Genomic DNA, 23,199 nt, shown 5'->3' with positions numbered 1-23,199 from the left:
AGAAGGGGTCAGGAGGGGCTGCAGTGTGGGCAGGCTGGGCGGTCGCCAGGAAAGGAGACTGGACATTCAGAGGCTGGTCACCCAGGGAGATGGCAGCCGCTCCACCCGCCCTCGGCTGGACTTGAAAGAAGTGAGAACAGACAGAACTCAAAGATGCCAACAAAAGGGCTTCCTGTTGACACGACCAGACTTTAACTCCTTTCTCCTCCGCACCCCGTGCTGGCGCCGGGGCTGGCGCTGCATCCCCGAGGGTGAAGTGCCGGACAGAGAAAAGAAAGCGGTGGTGCTGGCTCCCAGCTCCGCGATCTGCTCTTTAAAAATTGGGCTTGAAGTCCAGGTCCTGCCCCACAGGCACTGGCGCAGGCCTCGAGGTCCCTGTGGGCGACTGCAGAGTTTCGGGATAGAACATGAAACAGCCCCCGTGGAGGCTCTGGACTCAGTTTACTGAACCCCACACAGACTCTTCGCCTGCACACACACACACGCACACCGCCAGCATGCACGTGTGTACACACTTGTGTGCACAAATGCACCTGCAGCACCAGCGGAAGCCTGGGGAGCACGGCCACTGTGGGCAGTCCAGGGGGGACACACAGAAACCTCTGCTTTTTCTCTCAGGACCTCTGGGACAGCTGACAAGTTTTCAGTGGCATACTTACTTTTATGATTAAAAAGTGTGGTGTAAATAAAGCATTTTCGTTAGGTCCTAGGCTCAGTCATGATCTTCTCTGCCTCATTTTTCCTGCCACACGCCAAGGCTGGCGGGCAGATGGTACCCCAACAAGCACACGCAGCAGACTCGGGCCCCCAGAGCGTGACCACCTCTCTGCGGTAGAACAGGCACCAGCAGTTTCTGGCGGCAGCCACTGCTGTTGGGGGGGTGGCAGGTCGGGCGTGGAGGGGGGAGGACTGAGTGGGGGAAGGAAAAGGAGAACCTGTGTGTGAGCCACCCGGGCCATCAAGTCCATTTACAGGTGAGGAATGGCTGGATCGGAGCAGGGTGGGCTTCCCAGGTGACATTCAGGACGTGCCCGTGGTCAGGCGGACACAGGGTCTTTCTCTGCCACTGAACTTCGAGCGGCATTGAGCCTGTGGGATGGACTGGCCACAAGGCAGAGAGCACCTGGGACCCGCGGCCCAGCCTCCGTTGTTCCAGGCCCCACTCAGCACCCGCACCTCTGAAGGTCACCGAGTATGGAGCCCAGAGTAGCACACCCAAAGAGGAAGGAATCACCCTCAAACTGGGGGCGGCCACCAGTCTTCAGACCTCTTTCTGGTTGTGGCCAGGCCCAGGACAAGGGGCCTTCCTTCACCTGTCCACACCTAGGGCCCCGGGAATTTCACGTAGGTAGGAAGCCCCTAGATGTTAATTGCACATATTTCTCTGACGTGTGAAGGCCACCAGGGAGCCCACGAGAGTCACGCTGCTATTCAGCAGTTCCATTCAGCATGACGTACCATGTGGTGAGGGGCCCGTGTGACTGATGTCCTGGGGAAGGGACGGTGATCCGGGTCTCTTAGGACTAGACGGTGACTCCAGCTGGGAGCTGGCGTCCCCCAAGGCAGGTCGGCGAAGGCACCTCTCTGGCCTCACCAGCCCCCAGCAGACTGCTCCTGGTGAGAAAAGGGCAGTGTCCAGATCGAGAGCCATGTGCCGGGTGCCTGTGGTGCGTTCGTCCACTCAAGTGAGGGAACCACACCTGCAGCTGTAGCTGGAGTTGCCACCCAGTTAATGAGGACCCACTGCCCCGTCCGAGACCCAGCTCTCTTCTGCAGAGGCCACTAGGAAAGTGAGCCAGGGGGTGTGGGGTCTCCCTGCAATGCTGGCCCTTGGTGGCCCCCAAGCCCCTGCCACCCTCTAGGAAGGCAGCACTGCCTTTGGTCACAGCATTCTGGGTTGAGGCGGCTCCAGGGTCCTCCGCCTGGCCTTCCCCGACACACCAGCCCTCGGCCCACAGGGCAGGGGTTCTGCCAGCGAGCATGTCTGCTACAGTCAAGCATTGCAGAATGGGGGGAAACTACAGATGAGCTTGGAGGAACCCCTGTGAAGTGGGCCTGAGCTAAACCTCCACTGAGCACTGCGGACCACCCGGCCCCATGAGCCCCTGCTCCGACAGGGGGCCACGGGGTGTCTGGGTCTCTGGGGGTCAGCAGTTCAGAGCGTCCAGTGGCACCCAGAGTTCTGATTATTCCCTTTTCCCCCAAGGAGTTGCCCTGGCAACGCCACAGGTCCTGGGCTTTTCTGGGAGCAAGAAGAGCAGTGTGAGTTCCCAGTCGTGCGCAGGTCCTTCCTGCAGGGCGCTCGGCCCCTCTTCACTCAGGGGGTCCTGGTCTACCCACTGCCACAGGTCTGGGAGCTGCCCGGGGGCGGTGACCCAGGAACGCCGGGTCTGGGAGCCCAGCCACACGGGGAGTCTGCTGCCCGCGTGCGGTTCAGCTTCCCCGCTGTGAGGTTTGCCCTGTGGAGGAGAGCCATTGTGGGGGGCCTGAAACAGGGCCCCCCCAAAGGTATTTCTCAGGGGTCGGTGAGCCGCCCTTTGGACCCTCGAAGTGTGGAGGGTGGGGCTTCAGCGACACCCCCAGAAGTGACAGCCCCTGTTCCTCAGCCCCTGGTCCCTTCCTCCGCGTCCAACCAGGCGGTTGGGGCCCCCCAACCCGCCCACTGTGGGCCCCCTGCGGGGCACAGCTCAGCCCTCCAACCCACCCCCCATCCGGACCCTGGGGGACCCCCCAGGACGCTGCTCAGGGAGCCCGTCTGCTGCTGGCTCCTCTGCGGCTGTGCCACACCCTTCCTCCACATCCACTCTCACACTTGCGACTCCACCTGAACAGATCAGAAACCCCAGCAATGGTTTTGGATTGAGGAGCCGGTCCTCACGGGCCACACGTCCCTGTCACCTGCAGGGGCTTCTGGGACCTGGGTTGGTTTACAGTCCCAGAAGCAGGGGGTTCCCACGGGGCAGCTGATGCCCAGTGCTCCCCATTCAGGCCCCAAAGCCCATTCCTCCATCCAATGGAAGCTTCAGGGCAAGGGGACGATGGCCAGGGGCCACAGCATTGGGCTCTGGCCTTCTCCCCTGCCTCTGGGTGTCCCCCTCACACACACTCCAGGGCTTGCAGGCCTGTTCGCAGGCCCTCCAGCAGGGGGCAGCCCTGCCCCCATCCCCGCCAGATGTGGCCTCTCCCTAGGGCTGGGCCAGCGGGACAGGAGGCTCACTGCCTGGGAGGGGATGAGGCCACACTGACAGGCTCTGGACCAGGTGTTTCACAGCTGCCTCTGCCTGCGACCTGGGCTGAGTCACGGAGTCACGGAGTCACGGAGTCACTGAGTCACCGAGGCGCAGCCGTGCTGACCCAGGGAGGGCCCGTCTCTGGGGCTCCCGGCTGGGGCTGTCCCTGGGCAGTGACTGCACTGTCCACTCCGTCCTCACCCTGTCCACGGTGTGTGAACTTTCCCTGGCATCTGGGAGGCGAGAGCTGGGGCAGCCTGGGGCCCCTCTGCCTGGGCCCCTCAGCGCTCAGAGCCTCAGTGGGCCTGCCTTCCCCTTCAGCTGGGTGGGGAAGGGATTTCACACCTTGTTCAGCTGAGGGCCCAGACCTGACCTTGTCCTGTTTCTGCTCTGGACACCCAGAGTCCTGGACTAAACAAAGTTGACCAGCTGCTGTGTCTGTGCGTGGCAGGACTGGACAGGTGCCCCTCATCCCCGCTTCAGCCGCCAGCAGGTCTGGCTGGTAACTGCAGTGTGAATGGGGTGGCCAGCTCAGCGCCCCCGGGGCTGCGGGCCCGGGGCTGGTGGGCTCTGTTGCTGGGCTGTGGTGCCACTGGTGGGTCCCTGAGAGCAGGGCTCAGCCCCAGTGGGGGCTGTGTTGCTTACTCTGGGCGATTTGGAGCTAAGCTGAGAAAGTGCCAGGTGGACCTCACGGTAGTGAGGGGCCTGGCCTTTCCGGGAGGCTTTGTGCTGTGCGGACAGGGCCACGATGGTGTCCACGTCCCAGGAGCCGTGCGCCTGGCGGAGGGTGAGGGTGAGGAGCGGGGCCCCTGGGGCTTGCCCCTGGCAGCGGGGCCTTTGGTTTCCCATCGTCAGCCCCCGGAAACTCCCAGCCCAGCTCGGAGAGCCGTGGTGAGGGGCTGTGTGCAGCACAGGAGGCAGAGGCGTGCACGCTGGGGGCCGGGGGGGCCCTTGGGGGGGAGGGGGGACCTGGTGAGGAGGAGGGGCGCTGACCTGTGGGCAACATGTACTCCCTGGGCATGTGGTGGGGTTTGGGGGTGATTTTATTTTATTTTATTTTCACACGGTTTTGTACTGTGGTTCAGTGTGGTGGGTTCTCTGTGGTGTGCTCGTCTGGCTGAGTCCAGGTCTACCGGGTCTTCCCGCCGCAGCTCAGGCTCACCCAGGAGGGGGCGCCGGCATCCTGGGGAAGCAGGTGGGGTCAGGCCTCCGCTCAGGCCTGGGAAGACCCGTTGCAGGAGGTGTGGAGGGCTGGGCTGGAGTGTGCAAGCAGGCCTTGGGATGGGCCCCTGAAGGCACCCTCCCTCAGGGCAGGGCCAGGAGGCATCAGACCAATGTCCTCACCCAGGTCCCTGCAGGGCACACTGGGGAGACCCGCTCTGCTTCCCGGCCAGGCGCTCTGTCAAGGTGGGGGGCCTGCTTCCCTGTGGGGCGCTGCCTCCGGGAACCGAGGGCACAGACCTCACAGCTCACCACCCTGGGGCCTGTGCTCTGTTCACGGCACCTGCTACCCACAAGCGCAAGGACGCTGTGGAAGTGGCTGTGCTACTTACCTCACAAGCTGAGCTGCACCCAGAGCTGCCTGCCACCCCACGTGCTCACCAGGCTCGATGCCACGCCCAGCTCGTGGGCCCCTGGCTGCTGGGTGAGGTGAGAGAGAGGGTGGCCCACTGTCTCCTCACTGGGAGTCTCCCCAGCCATCTGTGGACGAACACACCCGGCTTCTCTAACCGCCTGGGAGGGCCCTCCGCTCCAACTGGCAGAGGCCCTTTGGGTCTCCTTATTCCTGGCCAGGCCCTAGGGGATGAAGTGAGGCCGGTAGTTGCTACGCAGCCCGAGACGGCCCTGGCCCACCTCATTCTGCAGGTGGTTTTGCAGGGCCGGGAGGGGACTGGCAGCCACCCACCCTGCAGGTGCGGAGGTGGCCCACAGTGTGACTGGAGCACAAGCCTCCTCAGGGGCTGAGTGACGCTGGGGGAACCAGTTCTGCCACATGGCCACACCTGTGCCTGGCAGCTTGTCAGGAGGAGGGAAGTCTGGAAATTCCTGCTTCAGGGACCCTCAGGGTGTCACCGAGGAGGGCAGACCGAGAAAGGCCAGGCCCTTTCCCAAGATCCTCCTGGGTTCTTCCAAGAACATAGCTTGTATTTTTTAATTTATGAACTTACTTTTGGGGTTTACAGAAAAACTGGGCAGCTCACAAGAGTTCCCATATACTCTCCCTCTCCCCCCTCCCAGAGTCCCCATTGTTACAGGTCACAGAGCCAATATTGATACATTAGTAATCAAAGGCTGTAGGGCCCCTCTCGTGTGGCACGTTCTGTGGGTTGTGACACACTGTTCTGCTGTCCTAGCTTTAGGGACCTCGGCACTGGTGGTTTGGGATGGGAAGCAGTTCTGGGTCACGCCAGGGACAATCTCTCCCCTTCAGTTCAGTGGTCTCTGGGTGTTTTTTCAATTTATTGAGGTAAGGTTGGCAAATAACACTGTATACATTTTAGGTGTGCAACATTGTAACTTGATATCTATCTATTGGTCACTCACCACCCACAGTCTGGTTTCCTTCTGTTGCCATATGGGGGGGTGGCAAAACACCAGAATTCTCTTCTGGAGGGTGGGCCCCTTGTAGTCCAGGCTTCCCCCGAGGAGCTGAGTGTGTTCTAGGAGCCCATCTGCATCAGTGTGCCAGCTGGCGTCGTTGTGAGTGAATTTTGCCCGTTTCCTGATGGGTGATTTATGAGCACACCTGCCCATACTGTGCTGAGTGTTCAGCAGTTTTTTGACCAAAAACAGCATGACTCCAGTGTTCTCCCCTCGCTGTTCACTGGATCTCACCCCAAGAGACTTTCTTTTGTTTCCCTGATGAAAAAAGTCCTTAAAGGGAAACGTTTTGCTGACGTGTGAGAAGTGAAAAAAAATGCAGAAGCACCAAAATAAATGAGTTCCAAAACTGTTTTGAGCGTGGACAAAAGGTCTCAAAGGGTGTACTGCATCGAATGGAGAGGACTTCGAAAGTGACTGAAGTTTGAACATGTAAGAATAAATACACACACAATTTTTACGAAATTCCTTTTGGGGGCGCCCCCCTTACATTGACCCTTCACCCAATTTTCCCACTTCCCCTCTGCTGACCCTTCTGTTTTCTGTGTCTGCAGTGCATTTTGTTTGTTTGTTACCTTTTCTTGTTTTATACTCACGTGCTTTCTGTGCTTGTTTTATTTAGCAAAGCACCCTCGAGAACCATCGGGGTTGCTGGTAGCATTCGGTCTCTTCCTTTGGTGAAGTCACTGGCCTCAGGGACGTTGGGGCCTGAGGGCTGCTGGCAGCGCAGATGGCTGTGGGGGCAGAGCTGCACTGCAGCCCCGAGGGCAGAGGTGGTTGTGGGTTCCAGCCTCAGGGTGGAGGTCCCCTTTTGCCCATTTCTTGAAGTCCTTCTGCCCCTGGCCCCGGCAGCCCTGGGGTGTGGGGAAGGTACGGCAGGCCCCAGCCTCTGCGCTGGCCGTGCGTCTCAGGGTGGCAGCACCGTGTGGGACTGGGCAGTGCCATCCCCGGCTTTGGCTTGCAAGGGTTGACCTGCTCAGCTCCAGGGCCGCCCCAGGCAGATCCTTCACCTTGGAGGGTTGCCCCTCCCCTGGCCACAGCGCCCCTGTGTGGGGCCCTGCAGACTCAGGCCTCTCCCACCGCACCGGACTCCAGACCTCTAACCACAGGACAAGGGTGCACTTTGCAAATCAGCGGGGGCAGGAAGGCACCTCCACCCTCCAGGCCACTTGAGATTCCTCCTGAAGTGTTTCTTGGCTGGAATAGAAATGCGAAGAGGCTAGACCTACACTAGACTGGGAGGATGCAGAGGAACCTGATCTTGTGATCACAGTAGGGTGCCTGCAGGCCAGAGAGACCCTGGTCACCGCCAGCGAGGCCCCACCCAGATCGCCCAACTTCCTGGCCTCAGCCCTCCCAGAAGGGACTGGGGCACTTGTCCCCACTGCCCCCTACTAGATGTCAGGCACATGGTGGCCCCAGAGACCACTGGGCGAAGGACACGGCTCTCACTGCACGGCATTTGGGTCCTTCCAGAACAGACACACGGCGATGTCCGCAGACAGTCTGAGTTCTCTGGCCTGGAGTGCAGGCCGGGCCACTGTGCCACGAGTTTCTGAGACGTGCGATGCCTGGCTACTGAGTCAGGGGCACCGACTTGACTCATCAAATAAAAACTGACAACAGCCAACACAACAGTAGTCGTGCGCTGTGAATGAATGAACATGATACCATTTTTTAAAATCAGATCTGCAAATATATATATATTTTGGTGTGCTGCAGTTTCAGTCATTAGCCTATGTGTGCCATGAAATGAAAGGTCGAAAATCTCGGATCTGGAGGATGGGGCCAGGACATACTCCCCGCCCCAAGAATCCCGTGGGAATTGGGGCCCCTACTAGATCAATGAGTCTGGGCGTCGGGCAGCCAGCAGGCAGCGACGCCCAGGAGCGGTGGCCTCGGGGGCCAGCAAACGCAGAGCAGTCCTGCGCAGTGGGAGCCCCAGTCCACGCTCCCGCGGGTCCGCCGCATCTCCAGCCAAGCGGGGCCTCCCCGCCCCTCGGGGCCCAGAACGGGATGGAGTCTGAACCTCCACAAAGTACACTCAAGTTTTGCGGAGGGTTTTGTGCCGCGGACACCCTCGATGGGCTCAGACGAGTCGCATAAAATAGCCACGGCCCCTTCTGTTCTCCGAGAAGGGGCCGCGGGGCTGCCGCTGTGCGATCGCCGCGGGCCGGGCGCTGGGTGGGCGTCTGCGCAGTCCGGGGGTCTCGGGTTTCTCCCCCGCCCCCGCGCTGCACAGGCCGCCGACGCCTTGCCGCCGGGCCCTCCGGTCTCTCCCTCCGCTTTCTAGCTTGGCCCTTCTCTCTCGGACCCTTCTTCCATCCCGGGCGACCCCTCCTCGGCGCGGCGCCCCAGCCGGTCCCTCTCCCCGGACCACTCGCCCCCGCGCAGGGCGCCCCGGAGGCGCATCACGCCGGGGTCTCCGCCGCGTCCCGCTCGGGCGCGCGGGGCCGCGCGCAGGGCGGGGAGCTCCCGGCGGCTCTAGGGGCGGGGTTCCGGCGCTGGGCGGCCGGCGGGGCGGGGCGGAGCGGCCGGGCGGGCACCGCCCCCCAGCTGAGCCGGGACACGGGCTGCTGACTCGCCGACTTCAGAGCTCAGGCGGCGGCGGCGGGCGCAGACCTCCGAGCTGCTCCAGAGGCTGCGGCGGCTTCAGCGGCCGCTATGGGCGGGCGGCCGCGCCGGCTGCGCGGGGGGCGAGCGACGTGACTCGCCTGGACTCTGAGCCCGGCCGTGCGGGTCGCGAGTCTGCTCAGTGAGCGCGCGCGGAGCCGGCGCCGAGCGGGAGCCAGAGCATGCGGGGCGCGGCGCGGGCGGCCGGGGGGTGCGCGGGGCGGCTGTGGCCACGGCCCCCCTCCCCGGGCCCCGGCCCGCCGCCGCCGCTGCTGCCGCTGGCCGTGCTGCTGGCCGCGCTGCTGGGCGGCGCGGGCGCGCAGTACTCGAGTGACCTGTGCAGCTGGAAGGGGAGGTGAGTCCGCGCGGCGGGAGCCTGGCCCAGTGTCCGCGTTGCTCCCCTTCCCGCTCGCAGAGCGTGCGGGGGCGCGGGGTACCCTGTCCAGGCGGAGCGCCGCCCCCGCCGCCTCCAACCCCGGTGCTAGAACAAAAGAGCCCGCGGCGTCCCGGTTCCCCGGCCCGGAGGACGCCTGCGGGAGGCGCGCCTGCGGCGCTGCGGGTCCCTCCCGGCTGGGCAGCCCGCTTGCCCCGCACTCGGAAGCTCTTGTCCCGACTTGGGTCCCGGAGAGTCTCGGCCGCCGACCCCGGGGGCTGGGATCGGTCCTTTGGCCCCTCCCGGCCCTTGCCCGCCGCCTACCCGCGGCGAGGAGGTGCGCGCCCCCGGGCCGGGAGGAGCGGGGCCTGCGCTCCGGGACGAGCGAGAAGGGGCGGCCGAGTCTGCCGGAGGGGGCAGCAGCTTGGGCGGACGGAGCGGGGCCCTGGCGCGGACAGCAGCGCCTACCACGTCTGTGCGGGCGGGGACCTGTGCGAGGGGCCGAGTACGGACCTGGCCGAGCCCCCTGCCCCCGCCCGGTGAAGGTCAGGCCGCCCTTGGCAGCGCGCGCGCCGCGCTGGGTGACCCCCCTTCACGCCCCTCCGCTGTGGCAGCCGAGGACCTTTTTAAAAACTGAAGTGTGACAAGCAGAGAGTGTGCGCGGGCGGGGCGCCCGAGGGAACAGCCACTCGGGATGAGAAACCGCCGTCCCCAAGGCGCCTTCGGCCGCCCTGGCAGCTCGTGGTCAGCGAAGCCGGTCCTGCGCCGCGGAAGTTGCGGATTCGGGAGTTTGCGGTGGGAGACGCGCATCTCCTCCGGACGCGCCGTGGACTGGGCCGCCCTGGGTCCTGGTGTCCCCGGGGCCGGGTCCCCGGGCAAGCCCCGACCGTGTCTGATGGGGAGACCCGGCTGCAGACACCTCGTGATGGGGGCAGGGTTGTCCGGGATTGTTCCGAGGGAGGCGGGTTTCTGCGAAGGCTGGAGCGGTGCCGGTGCTGGACGCCCGGTCAGCAGGGCAGCCGCTGGCCATCGTGGTGTTTACGGGCCGGTTCTCCGTGGACACTGGCGATTACCCTGCTCCCTTCTCGCCCTGCCCACCCCTCCTCGAGCGAAGGTCCCAGGGCCCTGAGGTTGGCGCCGGTGCCCTCCCTCACGGCAGAGCGGGGAGGGAGGGGCCGCGCGGACCGGAGCGGAGGGTTGGCCTGAAGAGAGCTGGTGGCAGCCGCGAGCTGGGCTGGCGCGGGAGCCCCTGACGCCGGCACCTTCCACTGGGGCCGCCCCCGCCCGGTGCCAGCAACTAAACCTCCTGCTGCGCGGCCTCTGCTGATGAGTCCGTGCGCCGCCAAACTGAGGCGTGGGGTGTCCTGCTTCGGCAGATCAGAAGCAGTGACCCAGCCCTACCCGCTGAGCCCGAGTTTCCAGAGGGGGAGCAGACACCCTGCGCCCGCCCAGAGGGCTCTGAGTCCCGAGGCAGCGCCAGTGAGGGCTGCTGGGTGCTGGGGAGAGGGTCCTTCCACTTCTCGCCCCGGCGCATCCTTTCACCTGCGGGGAGAAACAGGGACGCTGCCCTCCCGTCATTGCCAATGTACCCGGTTCCTGACTCCCCCAGTTCCTCCGCGGAGCGCAAAGGCACCGAATGAGCCGCTGCAGAGCCACGGGGCGGGGAGCGGGGGGCGGAGAGGCGCTGGCCAGGCGGCATTCCTGGAGTGTGAGCCCCCCCATCAGTGCGCTGCTTGCTGCCGAGGCAGTGCGGGGGCAGTGCGGGCGCTGGGCGGGCGCTGGGCGGCGGGGGCGGTGTGCCTGCGGCTGCAGCCTGTGTGGTGCGGCCTGATGGGAGGTGGGTTCTGACCCCCTGGTGGGGGGAGTTGCTCTTTACGACTCTGGCCATCAGGCTGACAGGCTGAAGTGTGTTTCCGGGAGTTTCCGGGCCGCTGAGCAGAAAGGTGTGGGAGTCCATTGCTCTGGGCCGGGCTCTGCAGGTACGGCACACCTGGGCTCTGTCCTCTGCCTGGGGCTCCACCTGAAGCTCTTCCTGGCTCAGTGAACCAGAGACCTACTTTCCCTCCGGCGACTCAGGGCTCGGGCCTGGCCTCCGGGGTGAGTGGCGCCGCCTGTGCTACCCCCATACTGACCGCATCAGAGAGTCCCCATCTCTTCCACAAAGGTGCTGCCCAGGTGCGCCCTCCTGGGCAGTGACACCTGTCCACTCTTTTGTTCAAGAAAAATGCATGAACCCAGTTTCAATAATGCACAGTCCAACCAGCCTTCTCATTCCCTAAGGCCGAGTAAGTTTTCTCCGTGTCCTGCAGCTTCATCACATTAGGAAACAGTCCCCCCGTCGCTTGGCTAAGATCAGTGTGGAAAAGAGTCGCCTGCTTTTTTCTCGGCCTGGTTAGCAAGTCACTGGCATGGCATGTGACCGTGGTAATGTGCCACCAGCAGTGACTGGTCAGACGTGGTGCGTTTTTGCGCCTCCAGCCATTTTGTGTAAACAGAAGGGTTTTTTTCCAGGTGGGCTGTGACGCTGAAGGCTTCGAGGTGGGCTGTGTGGCTCTAGTTCCTGGCAGGAACCGGACACACCCGGAGCCCTTGACCTCATTCGAAGAGCCAGCGAGTGGGTCCTGGGCTGAGAGGTCTGTGGGCTGAGTGGGTGTTTGTCTGCAGGGTGTCTGGCTTGCCACCTGCGACTGCGGTTGGTGTGAACACCCTACGCCGACCGCCTTGGGGATTCCTGGTGTTCTCGATGCTTTGGGAAGATGGGCAGAGCCCCGCATGCTGGGCCCCGCATGCTGGGCCGTGGGTGCAGACCCCACTCTGTGGTCCAGTGAGGACGTTAGTTAAGGGTGGAGTGATGGGAGCCTTCGTTTTGTCCCTAGTTCTCTTTCCGTTTTCTTATTCACAGCCACAGCCAGGGGCACCCGTGAGATGCACATGGGTGTGGGTGCAGGCTGGTGGCCAGCAGCATCCAGACTCAGGTCTGCCTGCCCCGGGCAGCTGTGGGGTGGCCACCTGTCCCCACCATGGTTCCCTTGCCCCCGCCTGAGATGTAGGTGGAGAGCAGGCCTCCCTGTTTCTCCCTCCACTGTTGATATTAAGGGACTTAGTGAGACATCCGAAGCCTCTGGTGTAGGTTCTTCACGCCCTTGCCCCACTGACAGGGAGGTGGAGCCTGGGACAAAATGGTTTTTGTGGGAGAGAGAGTTGAGGATTGGTGCTTGGGTGTGGGGCAAGTGTCCAACTGCCCCTGGGGGCTGAAGACCGAAGTGGAGGGACACTGGGATGGAGTTTGTGTTGGCCACATAGAGCAGAGCTGATTATAATCATCGGTGGCAGCCACTCACCATTTAGTCTAATTTTTCACACAACACTATAATTATGCCCATCCCCGCATACGTGTCAGATGAGTATGTATGGGTTTTATGTGACTGTAATTTGTAAGTCTGCTCTGTGTGTGCAGGCCTGGTAGGCGTCTGAGGCCGGGCTGGCTGCTTGTGACCCAGGGCATGTGAGGCGGGGAGCGGGGTGAAGAGGGTTCACCTCCTCGATGCCGCCGTCTGATGTGGTCTGCAGGATGACTGTGCAGCCCCAGCCTGCAGCTGGCTGTCGTAGGAAAAGTGAGGTTTTTCGGGGGCCCAGTGCATGAGTCACCAGCAGTGAATGCAAACCATATGTGTTTCCTCCTCCGTGGAAAGGGCTCTGGTAACACACTCAGGCCGGGGCTCTGAGTGTGGCTTTGTTTATTCCACGTAAAAATCCCAAGAATGCGGGTGAACCTGTCTGAGATCTGATCAGAGCCCCGTGTCCTGTGGTGTAACCGAACACTCAGCCGAAGGAGGTTCCGGGGCTGCTTGGTGGCCGTGACGCAGCCGTTCACACAAGCAGATGCTGACACGGACATTCGGAGTAGGGGCAAGAAACTTCAGCGTTTTCGGTGGTTTCAATTTCTTGACAACACAACGTAATGATTTTACTCAGGACCTGTCTCGCTGAGAGTACAGTGCACTTGTCTTTTCCTGTCTAGCGTTTATTAGGAGTGGGATGAACTGGGTTCTCTGGAAATTCCCACTGGGAGCACCAGGCGTCTGCTCAGCTCTGGCTTCTCCGCACTTTCCCTCTCGTGTCTGGCCCCTGGGGAGGACCTTTCTTTTCCTTTCATATCCTCAGTGACATTTGAGTTCACTTAAAAAATATGTTCATCATAGGAGGGTCTCAGAGTTTGCAAGGGAAATACAGGCCCCGAGGCCCCGAGAGAAAACTCAATGGCAGCTCCCGGTCCCCGGACCGCTTACATTCCTTGCTGATTCAGGAGCTACTGAGTTACTTATGCGTGCGGGTCCCTGATGCCCCCTGTCCCCTGAGACTGCTCCTGTCCTTCATGCTCAGTGGGGACCTCCACTGTTTCGCAGCCCTTGCTCCATCATCGGGAACTCGGGTTGGTGCCTGGGGGGCCGCAGAGGCTGTGCGTCCAGGTGCGGGGAGGGTCTGGGCACCCGATGCCAGCCCTGGCTGCCTCCCTGGGAGCGGCTGGTGCTGCGGGGCCCAGCGGATGCTGACGCTGTCTCCCTCCGCAGCGGGCTGACGCACGAGGCCCACAGGAAGGAGGTGGAGCAGGTGTACCTGCGCTGCTCCGCGGGCGCGGTGGAGTGGATGTACCCAACCGGGGCTCTCAGCGTCAACCTGCGGCCCAACACCTTCTCGCCCTCCCGGCACCTGACTCTGTGCATCAAGCCCCTCAGGGACTCCTCGGGGGCCAATATTTATTTGGAAAAAACTGGAGCGCTGAAGCTGCTGTTCCGGGACGGGGACCACGGGCCGGGCCAAGTGCGCTGCTTTGGCTCCGAGCAGGGCGGCCTGTTCGTGGAAGCCACGCCGCAGCAGGACATCAGCAGGAGGACCACCGGCTTCCTGTACGAGCTGAGCGGCCGGCACGCCGGGTCGGACCTGCACGCTCTGGCCGGTGAGTGGGGCCCTGGGGTGTGGGGGTGGGCTCCCTGGCCGCGGCTGTCCCGCAGCCCTGGTCCTTCTCACTTGCCAGACTTCTCCGATTTTCTCCTGCCCACCTCCCCAGCACAGCCTCCGTGAAACTCCCCAGGGTGGCTGCTGAGGGGGCTGCCGGGGTGCCAGCAGACGGCCCTGGGGGGGGGGGTGCAGTGAGCTGTGTGGTGAAGGTGGTGTCAGATGTGAGGGTATTGTTAGCATTCTGGAAAGTTTGGACTTTGTAAACCCGTGTCTCCCAGGAGTACGTTACTTGTAGAGGGTAACAAGTGTCCCTGAGAATGACTGCAGGCCGGAGCCGTGACAGAGCCCCACTCCCCGACATGCTCACCTTCCGCGACGAGCTGTGGCGGATTTGGAGTGGGCGCTGGCACCGTTCACGCTGTCCTGGCGTTTCTTCTGCTGCACAACTGGCTGCAGCCTCTCAAACGCCGACTTGTGGGTGGGGCCGGAGGCTGGTCCACATCCCAGGTGCAAACCCACTGTGTCCTGAATCCCGCGTTTTGGAGGCATTTTGCGGGTGGGTGGGTGTGCGTGGGGACCCTCGGAGTGGAGGCTATAGCCACATGCCAGAGTGAGGCTGTGGTGGGCACCCAGGTGGAGCTGGAGCCCCCACTGCTGGACCCTCAGGGGAGGGGCTGTGGCGATCTGGGAGCGTGGGGGAGCGGCCTGGGGTGGTCTCTCGGAGGCCAGGGTGTGTGTGCACAGGTGAGGATGGCGCGATGGCTTTAGACTTCCATTCCTTTTCCTTTGGAGGGAAGCGGGCAGCCTTGTGGGGCCCTGGGTGGAGGTGGGGCTGGCCTCGGAGAGTGCGCAGGCGGAGAGCGGGCTGGAGCTCCTCGGTCGCCCAGGACAGGTCCTGCCCCTCCTGCCCTGAGCAGCCCAGGGCTTCCCTCCGCCTGCCCGGCCTCACTCTTGCTCTGAGGCTCAGTGTCTGTGCGGGGTGGGGCGGCCAGGGCTCTGGGGGTGCCATCTGTGTCAGTTCCCAAGCGGGCCTGGACCAAGATGCCCTGGGCGGGGTGGGGGTGCGGCGTGGAGGTGTGAGCTTGGGTCGTCCTGGGAGCGGCTCCAGGAAGGCTGTTCCCTCAAGGACCAGCTGGGAGGATGGTCAGGTGGGGGTCCTGCAGGGACCCTGTTAACGCCCCCCAGGGATAGGGTGCACCCAGGGGGGTGGGACGTGGCCCCAGCAGGGTAATGACCTGGCCTCACAGGTCTGCCCGGCCCGATGGAAACAGCTGGTTTGAGGGCTGGGCCGTCCCCAGGAATCATGTCGTCTCCACGTTTCAGCTTTGACGAGGGGACACCGGACCTGCTGGGGTTGGAAGGTGGGGCCTCCTGCAGCCCGTGAGTCCATGCTTCACTGTGCTGTGTTCTCAGCTCAGATCGGTTTTCAACACTTTGGTTCTCGCTCAAACCCATCTTCCCTGTCGGGCTGGGGCCCCTCCCCCCGTGTTGACTGCCCAGGTGGGAGGGAAGCGCGGTGAAGCCTAGGACCTGAGGCAAACCTGAACCGCCTTTGACTGGGTCGCAGTGAGGAGGTGGGGGGGGGAGTTTGCCGAGGGGACCCCAGCCTCGCTCTGGAGCCCCGGGGGTAGGTACACTTGAAATGAAAGCAAAACCGGGAAAAGCTGGGTCACCCACGCCGAGGTTGCTGCCTCGAGCCGGGTCTGAGACCCGTTAGAGCCTCTCTCGCTGACCCCACTGATGTCGATGGGCCTTAAAGATGCTCTCGGCTGCTTTCAAGGGATTGTCCCACCTTCACCCCGTGACTCACGGGTGCCGGGGTCACCGCGGCAGCCCTGAGCGCTGCCGTGGCCCCGACCGGAGCCCCTGGTCACAGCCTGGCACCCCCCAAGCCCAGGCCAGAGCTCAGGCTCTCTCCCCCTCCCTGGGGGCGGGGCCGCTGGGTGCACCAGGGAGGGCCGTCCAGCTGGGCTGCCCGGGGCCCTGTGGGGGTGCAGGGAGGAGGGGGCGCCCGAGAGAAGGGCGTGTGCCGCCCAGTACCCGCCTCTGCCCACTGCCCCCCCGGCCCCCCGCCCGGGCCGAGGCCGGATGTCGAGCCACCTGGGGGGCCAGGTCTGTGAGGGGTGTGTCCAGGTTCCCTTGTTACCCCTGATACAGACCTGCTTAGCCCTGGGTGCCTGCTGAAACCTAGGCCCCCAGGGCTCCATTTGCAGGTGGCTGGGATCTGGGACAGTGACGGTCAGATCCTGGGCTGAGGACTCAGAGGCACCCAGGCCTCTGGGAGCTGGGAGCTGGGACCAGAACCGGGCCCAGCACCCCCGGCCCCTCCCTAGGGGATGAGAAGCAGCAGGGATCCGGGAGGCTGGAACCTCCCAGCTCCCTGGGGTGTGCGCCTTTCATCGGGGCCTAGGCCCCTAAGCCTTTAATGCCCGAGGAATGGGTGCAAAATGTGGAATGTCAGCGCAGGCCATCTGGCAGCCGTGGTGTCCCCGGGCCAGGTGGGCCCTCAGCAGGCGGCACGGCTCCGGGCTCTGCTCTGGCCTGGCTGTTGCCTCCGAGGTCTCAGTGACACGGGAGCCCACAGAGGGGACCAGGAGGGGAGCGCCTGCCTTGCCCCACCCGCGGGTCACAGTGCTCCTTTGTGCCGACCTGAGAGCAGGAGCCCTGTGGGCCAGAGTCCTGGCCGCTGGGAATGTTTACAGCAGGCGTGTTGGCCTCATGTCCACTTGGGTTGTGTAATCGGCCTCCTTGGTAAACCGAGACGCACCAATAGCCAAGGATGGAGAGGCAGGCAGCTCCTTGACAGGCACAGGCGGCAGGGTCAGCGGCGGCAGGGGTTGACCCAGCCCGGGGGCACTGGGTTTTGGCTGCCACGCAGCAGGAGGGGTGGACCTTCCGCCTGCGCCCCCGCAGCCCGTGGGCCTCACCAGCGCCCCGGAGTAACACGGGAGCTCCTTCCGTGGCGCTGGAAGAGTCCAGCAGGACGGGGGAGGCGGGAGCGGCCAGATGCAGCTCAGTGATGGACGAGGCTCCAGTCACGCCCGGAACACGGCCGGGCTGTTTGGGGGCAATCCTCCCAGGGTCCCCATCTCCCAGTGGGCTGGTGCACTCGTGGGGATAACCTACAAGGGAGGGCAGGAGGTCGCTCCGTCTGGCACTGGGGTACAGAGGCAGACCCCATGTCCACAGTTCGCACGGGGCGGCCTGTGTGGGCCCCGCAGTCCCATCTGCTGTTTCGCTCTTTGAGGGCCACGTGGCAGGGGCTCGCCCACCCAGACACATCCCTGCCCTGGTGTCCCTGCATGTACCCTCCCCCCAGCCATCTGAGCAGGCGTGGTGGACAGACAGCCAATGTCAGACCTACAGCTGGAGCTGGGGGGTGGGAGGGGCAGGAGGACGCAGCCCCCGGGGCTGACGAAGGCACAGGAAGTGTCCCCATCACAGGCTCCAGGGGCTCCTGAGGAGGTGGGCGGCCTGGGTCCCACAGGACTGGTGGGCTGCACCTCCCGTTGTGTTCAAAACCCGCTGTTTGGTGAGCTGGGGGGCAGGCGATCCCTCGGGGGGCCCAGTGGGTGTGGAGGCCCCCACGGACGTCCTCGACAGTCGAGGGGGGTGAGTTCAAAGAAGAGAGAACTAATTTTCTTCTTGCGAGGATCGTTTGCTCCCTGCCCCGGTGGCTTCTCTGGCCTCTGTAATTATTGTATGATTATTTTCTGCCTTACCCGTTTTGGGGTGGAAGGGCGTGGCTTTCCTGGCGAGGAAGAGGTTGGGAGGGCAGCAGGACAGGGCCCAGTGGGGTCATCTGGGGACGGGAGGTCTGGGTGAGTGCGTCGGGCGTCGTGACCATTGAAGGCGGCTCCAGCTCGGTCTCAGCTGACACGGCCACGTTCCGCCACATTCACAGCTTTCTGGTTTCTCTCTGCTCTTTGCTGAAACGCTGCGTGTGCCACTGGTCGCCAGCTGACCCGCTGGGCGTCTTCCTGCACGCTGTTCTCTTTGGAAGTTGTGCGCCTTCCCCAGCCCGTGTGCAGGCAGTGGGGACCGGCGTCCATCTGTCTGTCTGCAAACCCCTCCGGTGGGGAGATCCTGACAGAAGCACCCTCTCCATGGCCTCCCCCTGGCACCTGCTGGCCTCACCTGGGTCCCTGGGTGGCCCCTGGCCCGCCTCCCTGAGCCTGTTCTTTTCTTCTTTGCTCAGCTCATTTCATGCACATTCCAGAGTCATCCCCCTGGGATGTCCACGCCCCGGCCCTCCCCTCTCCATGAGACATGGGTCAGAATTCCAACCAGCCCACTGGCCTCCCCCTCCCCATCTCCCCCGTATGGAGACGAGATTGGATGCGTCAGAAACCAGCACATTCCACAGCCTTTACGAGCCCGACTCGATTCGTAATTGTTTCCAGACTGCTTCTCTTGGCGTCCACAGACTGCGTTTTCCGCAAAGGTGACCTGCGCTTTGTGGAGCTCAGAGTCATAGAGGGAAGTCTCTGGGGTGGTGCTTTGTGAGCTCAGCTGTCAGGGGTATTGGCTCGTTGAGGCTTCTGGTGGGAGACTCTGCAGGCCCCTGACTGCCGTCCCCCGGGGCTGCCCGGGTCCCTGTGCCCAGTACAGTGGGGCTGGGAGTGAGCTGGGTGGGGGGAGCCCAGGATGGCTGGTCTCCACCTCTGTCCTCGGCCATCAGCTGAGGTCCTGGGGCCCACAACCGCTGGACACGGCATAGCTCTAGGCTGGGTCACATGAGTCCAGGCTTGGGGTCTGACCACAGCATGTGGCCTGGGCCTGTTGGGCCCCCATGGCTGCTTTTGGGAGTGGCGCCTCCTGGCTTATCTCAGTTGGCCTGGAACCAGAGACGCTTCTGGAGAGCATGTGCCCTCACCTGCCCCCAACCTGCGTGTGGCAATGGCACACCCAGCCCAAGAGGAGCCCAAAGGCGGGCTGTGGTCACAACCTGCCTTCTTCTGGGGACAGCTGCTGAGGCCACCCCCACCCACAGAGGGAGCCCAGGGTGGAGGAAGGGGGGTACTGGCCAGGACGAGGGGGTCCCCTCTGCTCTATTCCACGCTCATGGCCAGAGTGAAGTTGGTGGCACACGAGGCCTCAGAGCCGGCAGTGCTGAGTGCCCCTTGGCCACCATGCCCACTGTGTGGCATCTCCACAGGCCCAGCAGGAGAGAGGGCTGGGGGCCCCCAGTTGGCCACCGTCTTTTTAAGGAGTGGCCTTGAGCCTGGAGGTCCACCTGTGCGAACAGAGGCCACAGGTGGGCAGAGGGCCTGGGAGTCTGACCTGGGTGGGGAGGCGCCTGCTCTGCAGGGGGGCTGGACGGGCTCCCCACACACCCAGCAGCTGGGCCTGATCTGTGACTGCTGCTTCTCCTGATAACTCGACAGGAGCCTGGGGTGGGTGAGCCGGTGAGACACCCCTTGCACAGCCGGACGGTGACCCGTATCCACCCTGCCTGGGGGCAGGACAGTGCACCATCAGTCTGGACATGCACGTCCACCCCCAGGCTTCCCAGAGATGCTGCATGCCGGGCCCCACAGGTCCACAGGAACTTGGGCCTGCAGGCCTGTCTGTGCCCAGCCCGGTCCCCTGAGGTCCCTGAGTCACTGCGGCTCCCTGGGCGTCTGGCAGCCCCTGGGCAGGTGACCTCAGGCTCAGCCCAGCTTGAGGGCAGCGAGGGCAGCCCGCCAAGCATGCCGACAGGGTTAGCTTTGTCCAGGCCCAGTGAGTGCCGAGGCCAGGGTATCCCGGGGCCTTTGGAATGTGAAAGGGTCCCAGTGAGATTTCATAGGTGAAGTTTCTGTGGCTTCCTAAGGGTTCCAGCCAAAACATGTGAACTTGAAGTACGAGAGGGAGAGGCCTTGAAATGTTCAACAGAAGAGTCAACGGATAGATTGTATTCCCCCAAGTCCACCACCAAGTGAAGGGGCGCGTGGCCTGTGGGGGAGACGTCAGAGCCCCAGGTCTCTGTCCCCCACTCCCTTCCCCTCAGCACCCTCCTGATGCCCCAGGCGGCGGGAGGGTGAAGGGCTTGGGGAGGCCTGTTTGGCTGGAGGAAGCCAGCCCCACTGAGGTGGGGGGTCTCAAGGGGACTCTGACCCGCAGCTCTGGAAGGAGTTTGGAGACCAGGCAGGGTCTGCGGGAGGGACCTTAGGAGGGCACCAGGGCCGCAGCAGGTGAACGCCCCTCGTCCTTCGCTGTGCCTTGCGTTGCAGCCTCGTGGGTCCCTCCAGGCAGAGCCTTGACCCCTGTGGGATGGAGGGGCAGGTGGGACCCTGGGGAGCAGGTGATGTGTGAGTGCGAAGCCTGATGCCGCTGCCGCGCTCTCTCCTCGCAGCTCCATGCCGGCCCTGCAGCGACACCGAGGTACTCTTGGCAGTCTGCACCAGCGACTTCGGTGAGTGTGCACGGGTCCGCCCTGGGGAGGGCACCCCACACCCCACGTGGGCCCAGAGAACCTTTCGCTGCTGGCACTGACCTCTGCAGGGAGGGGGCTGTGGAGACGCTGGGCGTGGTGTCCCCTCCGTGGGCCACAGGGCCGCACCCACACGATGGCAGCCCTGGGGAGGACCTGGACGCTCGGCCAGGAGAGGGCTGGGCACTCCTGTTTGTTTAGGTGACCACTGAGCGCTTCCCCACTGGGCACAGGAGGTCCTCACTCTGGAGGCCTCACCTCAGAACCTCGCCCTCCGCTGGGTGCCCTGCTGGTGCTGCAGTGGGTGTTCCAGGCCCTGGCGGGGCCGGGGCTGAGGGCAGGGACCCAGCTTGGGCACAGGATGGCGGCCGTCAGAGCTGGAGCTGCTGAGCCCGGAGCCCCGGATGCAGCTCCTTTGGGGCCCCTGGGGGTGGGACCCTGCTGAAGCGCCTCTGCCCCACCCTCCCCGTCACCTCCTCCCACCCCCCAGCCTCACCGAGTCTGCGATCCTGATACAAATCTGGTGTTTGACTGTGGCTGCTTTTCTCGGTCTGACTTGAGAGGCTGATGCACAGAGTGCGTTTCATTTCTTCTGTTCCCCACCCGTGTGGCCGGCCCTGGGCAGGAAACCTTCTGCCTCGGACAAGCGGGTCCCCCGCATTGTGGCGGGGACCACCACACGCTCGGGGCAGCCTCACGCTCGGGGGATTGCGCTTTTTGACCACACTTTCTAGGACGCAGCAGTCAGGGTCTGCCTCTGCTCTGCCACCGCTCACTGCCAATGCAGATGCTGCTGGTCCAGGAGGCATCCCTGCAGCCTCGCCGACTTCTCTCCCTCCCTCTGCAGTGGTCCGCGGCGCCATCCGGGACGTCACCCACGCACCCGAGCGGCAGCAGTCGGCCATCCACCTGCACGTGAGCCGGATCTACCGGCAGAAGAGCAGGGTCTTCCACCCGGCGCCCGGGGGCGGCTGGCGGGGGCGCATCACCACGCTGCTGGAGTGTGGGGTGAGGCCTGGGCGCGGCGAGTTCCTCTTCACGGGACACATGCACTTTGGGGAGGCTCGGCTGGGCTGTGCCCCGCGCCTGGAGGACTTTCAGCGGATGTACAGGGAGGCCGAGGAGAGGGGGCTGAACCCCTGCGAGATGGGCGTGGAGTGACCGCAGGGTGACCGGACTGGGGTGGACACCTGGCGTTCACACGGAGTCTGATGCTCAAGGTCCCAGTGAGGAGCCCCGACCCACTGATTGGAAACGCTGTAAGATACAAACTAAGTTATTATATTTTTTTTAAAAAAGAAATGTCCATGGCAAACGAACTCCTGTGCCTGTGTGCTACTTCATGCTGCTTCTCTGGAAGTACCTGATGTCCTGGCATTTGGCTGATGTTTCAGGGGGGTCTGGCATGCGCCACCCCCCCCATTAGCCCCCAGTCCCGGGCTTTGGGCAGAGCTGGGGCACCACTCCAGGTGGGTTCTCACCTGGCTGGCGGGGTGCGTCACACACCGCCACAGCCGTGCCAGGGTGGAGACTTACGAAGCCAAGCACTTGTCCTTTTCACTTTGTTTTCACTTAAAGAACGTGCTCTGCAGCCATGCCCTTTGGGCTGCCAGCTGCCCCTCCCAGGGAGCACAGGCCCGCGCCTGCTGGGGCCGAGCTGGGCGCCACATAGGGCTTCTCCCGGGAGCCTCACGGCCCTGCCCTGTCACCCCCACACTCAGCCAGATGCCTCCTTCTCCTTCCTTTTAATGCAGGTCCTGCCCTTTGCCCCCAACTTCCCCCAAATGCCACAGCAAGTCTGAACACCCAAGGGCTAGTCTGGGAAGGGTCAGTGACCTCATGTCCTCAGTGGTGAGTCAGTGTCCTGTAGCTTCGGGAACAGATGACCACAGCCCGAGGGCTTCACAAGACACTGTCTGTGGCCTGGGCGGCCCTCACCCCCTCTGGAGGCTCTAGGGTGGAGCCTGCCTGTCTTCCTCTGTGTCCTGCGTCTAAATTTCCCTCCTCTCGCAAGGGTACCGGCCACTGGGTAAAGGCCCACCCCGGTGACCTCAGTGTCATCACATCTGCAAAGCCCCACTTCCTGTGCCTGGGTAGATACAGGGCCACTGGGGTGTCAAGTAATAAGACCTGAGCATCCTCCACTTTGAGTTGGGTGATTTCTCTGCAGCTGCTGAGACCGAAGGGCCATGTGGGAGAGGCCCACAGTGGTCTGTGAGCCTCGCGCTGCCCTCACTGAAGACCCAGGCACACCGCCTGGCCACAGGCAGGCAGTGTGTGCTGACGCAGCTCTGTGCCAGGTCGCAGCATACCAACAGGTGTGCCCTGGCTCAGGGGTGTGTGTCAGCTCAGGTGTGCTTGGCTCAGGAGTATGTCTGCTCAGGTGTGTGTTGGCGTGAGACTGTGAGCTGCAGGTCCCAACCTGAAGCAGGTGCTCGACACCTGCGTCATGAGGAGCAGGGCGATGACCTGAAGCAGCTGGTTGGTGACAGGAACAGGTCCTCCTGTGGCTAACAGCTGAGGACATGCGTGATAGCAGCAGGTGTGCCCCACCCACCGCAGCCGGGGGGCCGACCAGCTTTCAGGCCTTTTCTGTGTGGGCCCCGCCCCGCCGATGCCACCGGAGGCCTGCAGGGCAGCACAGGCTGCAGAACCAGAATGGTGGGTTTCGGTTTCGGCTGGTGTTCCTGCTGACTTCGGGGCAGGGATCCCGGACTCTGCCCCGAGGAGTGGGGGCCTCTGTCGGGTGAGCTGCAGCCTTCACTCCGAAGGAGACAGTCTGCAGGGAGCAGGGAAGGACACGTTGCCTTTGCCTGGGCCGGGGAGGCCAGGGAGGCTGGGGCCCGGCACCGAGGGTCCAGCCCTGTGGGTGGGCCCCGGGCACACAGGAGCCTCACTCCCCACCGGCCTGTGGGCTTCACGCACAGTATCCCCCACAGTGCAGGGCTGCTGGGCACAGGGTGGGGCTGGCAGGGCAACTGTTTCTGAGGGAACACAGAGCCCCCACA

At 63.6% G+C, this 23,199-nt stretch overlaps 1 protein-coding gene across 1 annotated transcript; it reads left to right on the top strand.

Annotated features, from left to right (window-relative positions):
- The first annotated feature begins 8,415 nt into the window (after positions 1 to 8,415).
- Positions 8,416 to 21,510, top strand: METRNL (meteorin like, glial cell differentiation regulator). Its single transcript, XM_037063580.1, has 4 exons — positions 8,416 to 8,799; positions 13,389 to 13,774; positions 20,114 to 20,173; positions 21,039 to 21,510. Exons 1-4 carry the CDS (start codon positions 8,627 to 8,629, stop codon positions 21,350 to 21,352), a joined length of 933 nt encoding a protein of 310 aa, XP_036919475.1. The 5' UTR covers positions 8,416 to 8,626; the 3' UTR covers positions 21,353 to 21,510.
- Positions 21,511 to 23,199: the final 1,689 nt, after the last annotated feature.

This window comes from Sturnira hondurensis, unplaced genomic scaffold, assembly GCF_014824575.4.
Source record: "Sturnira hondurensis isolate 20B ecotype Veracruz unplaced genomic scaffold, ASM1482457v3 Scaffold0001221, whole genome shotgun sequence".
Lineage (NCBI taxonomy): Eukaryota > Metazoa > Chordata > Mammalia > Chiroptera > Phyllostomidae > Sturnira > Sturnira hondurensis.
This window is presented reverse-complemented; position numbering and strand designations above follow the sequence as displayed.